At 48.6% G+C, this 11388-nt stretch overlaps 2 protein-coding genes across 2 annotated transcripts in view; both read right to left on the bottom strand.

The window, feature by feature from the left end:
• LOC143955446 (uncharacterized) overlaps nt 1-11388 on the bottom strand; it is a 151205-nt gene that overhangs the window by 33671 nt on the left and 106146 nt on the right. The gene's annotated exons all lie outside the window — the stretch shown is intronic.
• Nucleotides 1-11388, bottom strand: part of LOC143955337 (uncharacterized) — a 49393-nt gene that overhangs the window by 17674 nt on the left and 20331 nt on the right. Inside the window, exons 11-12 of the mRNA XM_077465406.1 lie at nt 8343-8367; nt 1510-2723 (exon numbers count right to left, since the gene is read on the bottom strand). Coding sequence (XP_077321532.1) covers nt 1510-2723; nt 8343-8367 — 1239 coding nt within the window. The remainder of the gene's footprint in view (nt 1-1509; nt 2724-8342; nt 8368-11388) is intronic.

Raw genomic sequence — 11388 nt, 5'->3', positions numbered from 1 at the left:
TACATTGCCCACTTATATAAGGGGGTCTTTCTCCCATTGGTCACCAATGTAAGGGACCACTACACTGATATAACGGGGTCCTTCTCCCATTCATCAACAATGTAAGGGACCATTACACTGACCATGATATAAGGGGGTCTTTCTTCCACTGGTCACCAATGTAGACCACCACACTGACAAGTGATATAAGGGGGTTCTTCACACATTGGCCACAAATGTAAAGGACCACTACACTGCCCACTGATATAAGGTTGGTCTTTCTCCCATTGGTCACCAATGTAAGGGACCATTACACTGACCACAATATAAGGGAGTCTTTCTTCCATTGGTCACCAATGTAGACCACCTCACTGATAACTGGTATAAGGTGTCCTTCTCCCATTGGTCACCAATGTAAGGAACCATTACACTGACCACTGATATAATGGGTCCTTCTCCCATTGGTCACCAATGTAGGAGACCACCACACCACCACTCATTGGTCCCCCCACCATGGTTCCCAGGCAACGCGATGCCACCTGCAGGCCTGGAATTGACATGACAGGTGATACCACGCAGAGGGGAAGAAGACACCCACGAACATCTAACAGAAAGGCAGTCGCTTTAGCCACTTTCTTATTTGGAAGCATACGAGTTGGGTTAAAAAAAATTTAAAAAAAAGTTAAACTTATGCCCAAACACTTAAATCCCCTCCCCCAAAATATCTGAGCCCCCCCCCCCCCCACATACATATGAGCAAAAACGCACATGTTGCAGGAACCTGCCAATGGAAACGTCGATGGCGTTACCCACGTTACATATTCCTGTGCGACCCGACAACAATCCCACACCCGATATTCACCATGACCTCTAAACTGACGACCTGTGAAGGATTTGTGTCCCCTATGGAGCAATTGTTGGCCACTGATGTTTGTAGTCATTCCACCGACACACACAATTTATTTTTCCTTCAATACACTTTAATTATAATTTTATTTTTATAAGATTTGCAGTCCTAAGATCAGGAAATAGTGAAAGGTGGAAATTTTATTGGTCAGGATGACGACTTGCCTGGAATGTGGAGGCGGAGTTGTACAATACAATACACAACGTGTTACATTATTATAACAAAGTATTGTAGAAAATATCACACCATAGAAAATAGGGGGGGGGGGGGCGGGGATAAACCCGGATATGAAGAGGAAATTTATGTATGAAAAAAACCTTAACAACCACCACCATTTTATTCTCCAGGGTCTCTGCTTTCAGATAATATATGTTTGGGGGTTTTAACTAATCTTCAGCCCCCAAAATCTGCATTTTACCATGTGTGCAAAAAAAGCAAAACGTTAACGTGAGCCAGATGGGATCACTCTGTTGTGGTCGCACATTAGAGCTCCCCCTAGCTGCAGCCTGGTAATAACATCGCTTGGGAGGTCTATTCATGTATCTGCTACATGCTTCCCGTCTTTATATAAACCTTTCCTGATAAGTTTCTCAATAGTACAAGACTTCAGATGCCTGGTATGATTGGACTTGTCTGAAAAACATTTCCCGCACCCAGAACAGGAAAATGGCTTCGCCCCCGTGTGCATTTTCATGTGCCTGTAATGACTGGACCTGTCTGCAAAACGTTTCCCGCACTGAGTACAGAAAAACGGCTTTTCCCCCGTGTGCACTCTCTCATGTGTGTAGAGAACATACTTGTCAGAAAAACATTTCCCGCACTCTGAACAAGAATACGGCTTCACACCTGTGTGAGAGCTCTGATGCATGAGAAGTTGTGATTTGTCTACAAAGCATTTCCCGCAATCAGGACAGGAATACGACTTCTGCCTTTTGTGCGATTCTTGATGTTTTTTAAGATTGTTACTCAGTGAAAAACATTTCCCGCACTCAGGACAAGAAAACGGCTTCTCACCTGTGTGGGATCTTTTATGCACATCAAGAAAGTAACTGCAACTGAAACACTTCCCGCACTCAGGACAGGAAAACTTCTCAACTTTTGGAAGCACGGCATTGTCCCGCACAGTCTGAGGTTTCTCAGGATAAGAAGAATACGATGGTCCGGCACCGTCCCGCACAGTCTGAGGTATCAAAGTATAAACGTAATACAATGGTCCGGCACCGTCCCGCACAGTCTGAGGTTCCTCGGGATAAGAGGAATACGATGGTCCGGCACAGTCCCGCACAGTCTGAGGTTCCTCGGGATAAGAGGAATACGATGGTCCGGCACCGTCCCGCACAGTCTGAGGTTCCTCAGGATAAGAGGAATACGATGGTCCGGCACCGTCCCGCACAGTCTGAGGTTCCTCAGGATAAGAGGAATACGATGGTCCGGCACCGTCCCGCACAGTCTGAGGTTCCTCAGGATAAGAGGAATACGATGGTCCGGCACCGTCCCGCACAGTCTGAGGTTCCTCAGGATAAGAGGAATACGATGGTCCGGCACCGTCCCGCACAGTCTGAGGTTCCTCAGGATAAGAGGAATACGATGGTCCGGCACCGTCCCGCACAGTCTGAGGTTCCTCGGGATAAGAGGAATACGATGGTCCATCTACACTGTGTGGTGCCGGATGGACATTTGAGGTAGTCGGGTTTTCTCCTGGACTATACTGTGTGATGTCCTCATCTTCTACTTTACAGTCTGGAGACAAAGTGAGACAATCCTCTGAGGTTTTCCTCATCTCCCGTCCATCTACTAAAATAGAAATACAAAGATTATCGGAGAGAGAAATCCAGGAATACAGGACGGGGAACACAGCTCAGGAAAGTGACCAGGGGATTACAGGCTGATATCACCCAGCCCCCGCCCTACTCTGGACCAATCAGTGAGCAGTATGGGTGGAGGGATGTATTTAGTGTTAATGACCCACCTGTGCTGATCTCTGTAGGAGTGTCCTCCTCTATAAATGTCCCCGTTATTCCATCCTCCTCCATAGACTGCTGATCATCCCTCACATACCTCTCTTCTTCTTCTTCCAGCTCAACTTTTATATCTATCAGAACTTCACCCTAAACCAAGAGAATAGCAGAAAATATCATCTTGTAGAGTCCACATGTCAGAGTGTTCAATCACTTTATGTTCCCGACCCTCAACTCCACCTACCTGATGATGGTGGGGGATGGTGTGACCTTCCTGTGTGGAATACAGAGGACGGGGACATCTCTCTGGTGGGTTCCTGTATCTGGATGACTCCTCCATGGTGTCCTGGTACAGATCTTTGTGTTCTTCCTCCATCACCCCATCCTCATCATCCTCCTCTTTTATCTCTTCTTTAATCTCAACTTTAGAATCTCTCAGGTTTCCACTCTGAATATATAATAAAAATGACATCAATGGTAACAATGCAGATAATGTACAGATCCTAATGATACTATCAGTGATTGTTCCTCATCTACCTGATGATGGTGGGGGATGGTGTGACCTTCCTGTGTGGAATCCCGGGAATACAGAGGACGGGGACATCTCTCTGGTGGGTTCCCATTACTGGATCCATCTGTAGGAAACACACACACTGACTGAATACATTGTTTCTATGTGTTTATCAGATGATGGGGGATCTAGGTGGAGCCTCCGTACTGCTCTCTCCTTTACAATAAAGTCTCCTCTTACCCGGTGATGTGAGGGGCGGCTGATTGTCCATCATGACGTCCTTGTAGAGATCCTTGTGTCCTTCTAAATACTCCCACTCCTCCATGGAGAAATAGACAGTGACATCCTGACACCTTATAGGAACCTGACACACACAATGATACAGTCACCATCCAGACACATCCCTTGTCTGTTACTGGATAATATCCCAGAATTCGCAGAATCCTCCTCACCTCTCCTGTCAGCAGCTCCATCATCTTCTTGGTGACTTCTAGAATCTTCTCCATGTTGTGTCTCTCAGGTTTTAGGGAGTCACATGGAGGCACTGTGATGGTCATATGATCACCGGACTTCACAAGAGGAAATCTCTGTATTGGAGAACCAATAGGAATATCATGTTAGAATCCCAGAATCCTCCTCACCTCTCCGGTCAGGTCTGTGTTTTATTAATAGAGATGAGAGTGATGTCATGTGACCTCCCAGAATCCTCCTCACCTCTCCGGTCAGGTCTGTGTTTTATTAATAGAGATAAGAGTGATGTCATGTGACCTCCCAGAATCCTCCTCACCTCTCCGGTCAGGTCTGTGTTTTATTAATAGAGATAAGAGTGATGTCATGTGACCTCCCAGAATCCTCCTCACCTCTCCGGTCAGGTCTGTGTTTTATTAATAGAGATAAGAGTGATGTCATGTGACCTCCCAGAATCCTCCTCACCTCTCCGGTCAGCAGGTAGATGATCTCCAGGGTGAGGTTTAGTATCTTCTCAGTCATGTGACTCCGGTCCTCCTCCATCCTCATTGGTGGCATCATTTGATCTATACAGGTCTCCTTGTAGACGGATAACTTTGGGAAATGAAAGTAAGAATTATTTGAATGGTATTGGTCGCACAATAATAGGTGTGGGGGGTGGGGGGGGGGTAATAGGAGGGTTGCTGTACCATGAAGAACTACTACCCCCATAGGAACACATTTAGTTTGGACTGTTTAGTGTTTTCTACATTTTCAGGAACCCTCTTGGCCTGCCGGATCAGATTTTCGCTTTTCTCTGTTGGGTTTGTTTTCTTAACTGGATTTGATTAGTATTATATCTGCAGACAAGGAATGATAAATACGATCCTTCCTGTGACTTGTTTGCTCTGAGGTAGTGCTGTGAGGTCAATGAAGGGTCATCATGATGTCCAGGAAGGGGAACTTTTGGTCAGAGTTTCTGGCTAATCAGAATAATTGTCAGAACTCCGGCTGCAAGGTACCAAACTCCGGCAGCCTGCTGGCATGACGGGGAGGGGGGGGGGGGGGGGGTTACTGGGTGTAAATAGGAAATAAGATCTTATTACCTCCTCTACTGAAACTTCCAGCGACGTCTCCTCTCTACTTCCTCCCGACTCACCTCTCACCCGGAACTTCTTATTTTTACTTGACATCACTTCCTGTCTTCCATAGAGCTTTCCCTTCTCTATGGTAGAAGTGAGAAGCTCACCACCTCATGGAGCTCAGAAGAACTGCAGCCCCCGAGAAACGTCTCGTAGTGTGAACACGGCCTTGTGCTGTGTGTGTATGTACTGTATATCCTTATAGATGGGGTCATCTCCACTCCCACCAAGGAGGAGAGAAATATATTACTGCCTAGTCCAGCCTTTCTCAGCCAGGGTTCCTCCAAAGGTTTCTAGGGGTTCCCTGAGCAATGAACAATTTCTGTCTCTCAGTAACAACTGACATCAATGATCTGTAAGGGGGGGCAGTCTTCTCACTAATGATGATGTAAGAATGTCCTTCTCCCACTGAGCACTGATATAAGGGGGTCCTTCTCCCATTGGTCACCAATGTAAGGGACCACTACCCTGACCACTGACATAAGGGGGTCCTTCTCCCATTGGTCACCAATGTACAGGACCACTACATTAACTACTGATAGTAGGAGGTCCTTTTCCTATTGGTCACTATTAGGGATGAGCTTTCTGTTCAGGTCGAACATGAGTTTGACTCAAACATTGGCTGTTCGTCCGTTCATCGAAAAACCAAACATTATGGGCTGTTTGTGCCAAATTCAAGCAGCGGTGTACCATGACCAGCATGCTTTGGCCAATCACAGCGCCCTCAGCTAAGAGAGACATAATTGGCCAAAGGCAGGATGCCTTTGGCCAATCATGGCTCAGGGGGACTAAGTCCATGGCCCACACTATATAAGGCTGTCTGCACGTCAGCCTTGTGTAGTGTGTCGTTGGCGTGGATGGAGAAAGAGTGTCATTTATATTGAGCAGGCAGGCAGGTTATTCAGTTAGCTGCAGTGTATTTAATATGTATATATACAGTCAGTCTCGTATATATTGTACAGGACGCCAAGGTTGGGTCCTGGGCGGGTACTATGTGGCGCCTATATTCAGGATGTGGTCCCTTTAAGGGAATCATGGTAGGCCTCAGGGGGTCACCCAAAAATGGGTGACAGATTCCGGGTATAGTTTTCGGGAGAAGACTGATTCGCGGTCCTCTCTATATTTTAAGAAGATAGTTGGGACCCGGAATTTGGGAGGCTCTAAAGTGACATTTGGGTGGGAAAGAGCCTCCCTCCCTGACCACAGGGGGTTAACGGCCTCCAGGAAGACAGACAGCCTATAAGACAGGAAGTAGTAGAGAGGTGGTGGTGAGGAGGAGAAGGAGATGAACACCTGTCTGAGGAGCTGTCTGCCTGTGTTGGTTTGCTGTTTGCTGTTTTGGAGGCTGCAAAAAGATCTCTGCAAGGACTCTTTTTGGTGAAAGACCTGTCTACAGAACTGTAGGTGCTTTTCTTTTTGTATTATTTTGTGCTGAAGATAAGCGGACTTTAATTTACGGTTTTTATATGCTGAAGAAAAGCTTTATTTTTGATTTAATTATAAATAAATATATTTTGGTTTCACCTGACAACGGTTTATGCACTTAATCCCGCGGAGCTAGTATAACTTCACAACTGGTGGAGAATGCGGGCAAAAGTGCATTTGCAGCCGCAAAAAACGTTTAAAAACTGACATTTAAAAGAGACTGTACAAATTGCATGTCTTGGGTGAAGCCAGCCCAGACGCTGCAAGCGGCAGGCAAAGACATGGAGGAGGTCATCAGGGCTTTGGCACAAGCCACCGTGACCCAGCAGCAAGCTTCAGCAGACGCAAACCGTCGCCATGAGGAAGCGATGGCTCAGCAGCAGCAGGCCCTGGCACAGGCCATAGCTGCACAACAGGAAAGCACACGGCTGCTAGCCGCCCAGTTTACTGCTCAGCAGGAGTCCACTCAAGCACAGGTGGCTGACTTGCAGGAGGCAGTACAGCGGCTGGCTCAGGGACGTGACGAAGTGGCTGTTGCCGCTGGCAACCAGGTGTCTGTGAGGGCCAGCCATTTTTTACAAAAATTAATGCCCAGCGATGATGTAGAGGCCTTTCTCACCACCTTTGAGAGGATAGCAGAAAGAGAGGGGTGGCCCCGTGACCAATGGGCCGGCATTATCTCCCTTTTCCTCTCCGGTGACCCGCAAAAGGCCTATTTTGACCTCCCAGCGGAACATATCAGTGACTGAGCGTCTGAAGGCAGAGATCCTGGCCCGCCTAGGAGTGACCACAGCTGTCCGGGCTCAGAGGGTGCATCGCTGGCGGTACAAGCCTGACCGACCACCCAGGTCGCAAATGCATGAACTGGTTCAGCTGGTTAAAAAATGGCTGCAGCCAGAAAAACTGTCAGGCCCACAGATGGTGGAACGAATAGTGATGGACTGGTACCTGCGGTCCCTGCCAGATGACCTACAGCGCTGGGTAAGCCATGGAGACCCCACAACCGCTGACCAGCTGGTGGAGTTGGTGGAAAGGTACACCATGGTGGAGGACCTGCTTGGGCCTGCCAGACGTAGGGAACCCACACCAAGGGCAACCAGACCAGCCATAGCGCCTAGGAGAGAAGCCCTGCTAGACGCTGGGATCCGCAAAACCGCATCATCTGCTACAGAACCTCGAAGGGTGGTTCCTGTCCCAAGAATAGGAGACCTACAGTGTTGGCGATGTCGGTCCTGGGGACATACCCGGGCGCAATGCCAACTTCAGGAGGAGCCTATGGACTGCGGAATTGGTCGGAGAAGCTCCTTCTACATGCAAAGAGTCTGCACCACTCACCTGGATCCAATCGCAGGTCAGTTTGAATGTGAAGTGTGGGTGAACCACCTTCCTGCCAGGGCGCTACTGGACTCTGGTAGCATGGTAACATTGGTACATGCCAGGGTGATTGGGAGACTTGGCCCTGTAAGGAAAACCCTACGGGTAGTGTGCATCCATGGGGACGCCAAGGAATACCCCATGGTTTCGGTGACTGTGTCCTATGGCCACACCTCAGTGACCCAAGAGGTCGGGGTAGTGAGAAGTCTAATACATGACATTATAGTGGGGCGGGACTGTCCACTATTTTTCGAACTGTGGAGCCAGGTACAGATTGACAGCCAAGAGAGTCTGAGGAACCTGGGCCTGAAACCCCCACAACCCACCCCACTGATACAGAGATACCCATTATGGATAATGATACTGTAGAGAATATTAAGTTGAAGGATGTGTCTGTTTCAGATTGCAAAACCGAGTTAAACTCTGAGGGGGGGGGAAGTCTTCCCGTTACAGGTTATGCTGGGGGAGGATGACGAGGAGCTCTCCCCATTGCAGTCCCCGGTTGAGGAAAGTGAAGGGGAAACATCCTCAAGGCCAGTACACCCAGATCTAGATGTACCTAGGGGTGCGTTTGGCACCGCCCAGCTTCGGGATCCTACCTTGTTAATGCCCGAGAGCAGGTTTCTGTTGTGGATGGGATCTCACAAATGCCAGGAGCAGATCAGAGGTTTCCTCATTTTGCCTTAAAGGGGGACTTGCTTTATCAAGTGACTGAAAGCCGTAGGGAAACTATAGAGCAGTTGCTGGTTCCCCAACCATATAGGCGGATGCTACTCGACGCACTGGGAGGACACTTAGGGGCAGAGAAAACAGAGGCCAGGATAACTGACCGGTTTTACTGGCCAGGGGTAAAAGTTGAGGTTAAAAGATATTGTGCATCTTGTCCGTTTGCCAGTTAACTGCCCCAGTGCCCCACTATAGAAGCCCTCTGGTACCCTTGCCAATTATTGAGGTTCCATTCGAGCGGATCGCCATAGATCTCGTGGGACCCCTGGTAAAATCGGTAAGAGGGCACAAGTATATATTAGTCATCCTAGACTATGCAACCAGGTACCCAGAAGCAGTTCCTTTGAGGAAAACTTCCTCTAAAGCCATTTCCCGAGAACTATTTCAAATGTTTTCGCGAACTGGTTTTCCCAAAGAGATATTAATGGACCTGGGCACCCCTTTTATGTCAAAGGTGATGGCGGACCTGTGCAAACTGTTTCAAATTAAGCAGTTGCGGACGTCTGTCTATCACCCGCAGACTGATGGCCTAGTGGAGAGGTTTAATAAAACTTTGAAGACCATGCTAAAAAGAGTCGTCCAGAAGGACGGGAAGGATTGGGATATATTACTCCCTGCCCTCTTGTTTGCCATCCGGGAGGTTCCACAAGCATCCACGGGCTTCTCCCCATTTGAGCTAGTGTATGGGCGACGGCCTCGGGGGTTGCTGGATCTGGTAAAGGAAACGTGGGAAAGTAAGTCCTCACCACACAAAACCATAGTAGAGCATATCTCTCAAATGCGAGAGAGGGTGGCTAAGGTGATGCCGCTGGTGAGGGAGCACATGCAGAAGGCTCAGGAAGCCCAAAGAAGGGTGTATAACCGGTCTGCGAAAGTCAGACAGTTTCAAGTAGGAGACCGGGTGGCTGTCCTAATACCCACCGTGGAGAGCAAGTTCTTGGCCAAGTGGCAAGGTCCATTTGAGATAGTGGAAAAAGTGGGGGAGGTAAACTACAAGGTACACCAGCCAGGGAAAAGCAAACCATACCAGATCTACCACGTGAATTTGTTGAAACCCTGGAGAGACAGAGACCAGGTATCCACGGTGGTAGCGGTACAGTCAGGAGACCATGCAGGGATCGACCTGGTGCAGGTGGCTGCTACCTTAACTAGACCCCAAACCCAGCAAGCAAAGGAGTTTCTTCAAAGAAATAGGGACATGTTTTCAGGGTTGCCAGGACTCACCAATGTCATCGAGCACGACATTGTAACTGACCCCAAGGTAAAAGTGCAGTTAAAGCCTTACCATATCCCAGAAGCTCATAGAGTGGCAGTGTCCGAAGAGGTGAAAAGAATGCTCGAGCTTGATGTCATTGAGGAATCGCAGAGAGAGTGGTCGAATCCAATCGTGTTGGTACCCAAACCCAACGGCACTCTTCGCTTCTGCAATAATTTTAGAAAACTGAATGAAATCTCCAAGTTTGATGTTTATCCCATGCCACGGGTAGATGAGCTCATTGAGAGGTTGGGGCCTGCCAGGTATATTACCACGCTGGACCTCACGAAAGGGTACTGGCAGATTCCCCTGACCAAGGAAGCTAGGGAGAAAACGGCCTTCTCTACCGCGGAAGGCCACTTCCAGTACAAACGAATGCCGTTTGGTTTACACTCTGCCCCCGCTACGTTCCAAAAGGCCATGGACAAAACTTTGCGTCCACATCATCGGTACGCTTCGGTTTATTTGGATGACATTGTCATCTTCAGCCCTGATTGGGAGTCACATCTTCCCCGAGTTCAGGCAGTCGTAGACTCCCTGAGAAGAACAGGATTCACCATAAATCCAGAAAAATGTGCAGTTGGGGTGGAGGAAGCCAAGTACCTAGGGTACATTGTGGGTAGAGGGCTGGTAAAGCCCCAAATGAGTAAGGTGAAAGCCATACAGGACTGGCCCCGTCCCCTAACCAAGAAGCAGGTCAGAGCGTTTTTGGACATAGTTGGCTACTATCGGAGGTTTATCCCCAACTTTGCCACCATTGCTGCACCCTTGACGGACCTGACCAAAGGTAGAAAGTCGGTGATGATAAAATGGAATAACGAGGCCAAGAAAGCTTTTCAGAAGCTTAAGACGGCATTGTGCCAGGATCCGGTGCTCGTTGCTCCAGACTTTAATAAAGATTTTGCAGTACAGACAGACGCTTCAAATGAGGGGCTAGAAGCAGTCCTGTCGCAGGTAATCAACGGGGAAGAGCACCCCATAGTTTTCCTGAGTAGAAAGCTGACAGCAGCGGAGAAAAACTATGGAGCGGGAGTGTCTTGCCATTAAGTGGGCCTTGGACTCCTTGCGGTATTTCCTCCTAGGCAGAAGGTTTTGCCTGGTATCCGACCACGCCCCGCTGACCTGGATGAGGCAAAATAAACACATGAATGCCAGAGTAACGAGGTGGTTCCTGTCTCTCCAGGAGTTCAATTTTGTGGTTGAGCACAGACCCGGGAGACTACATCAGAATGCCGATGCCCTCTCCCGGGTCCACTGTATGGTGTCAAATGGTGCCTCCAACACCTCCGCATTGAGGCAGAGGGGGGGGATATGTACAGGACGCCAAGGTTGGGTCCTGGACGGGTACTATGTGGCGCCTATATTCAGGATGTGGTCCCTTTAAGGGAATCATGGTAGGCCTCAGGGGGTCACCCAAAAATGGGTGACAGATTCCGGGTTTTTCGGGAGAAGACTTATTCGCGGTCCTCTCTATATTTTAAGAAGATAGTTGGGACCCGGAATTTGGGAGGCTCTAAAGTGACATTTGAGTGGGAAAGAGCCTCCCTCCCTGACCACAGGGGTTTAACGGCCTCCAGGAAGACAGACAGCCTATGAGACAGGAAGTAGTAGAGAGGTGGTGGTGAGGAGGAGAAGGAGATGAACACCTGTCTGAGGAGCTGTCT

The sequence above is a fragment of the Lithobates pipiens genome, unplaced genomic scaffold, assembly GCF_037356315.1.
Source record: "Lithobates pipiens isolate NorthernLeopardFrog02 unplaced genomic scaffold, aLitPip1_a1.2 Scaffold_35, whole genome shotgun sequence".
In the NCBI taxonomy this organism is placed as follows: Eukaryota; Metazoa; Chordata; class Amphibia; order Anura; family Ranidae; genus Lithobates; species Lithobates pipiens.
This window is presented reverse-complemented; position numbering and strand designations above follow the sequence as displayed.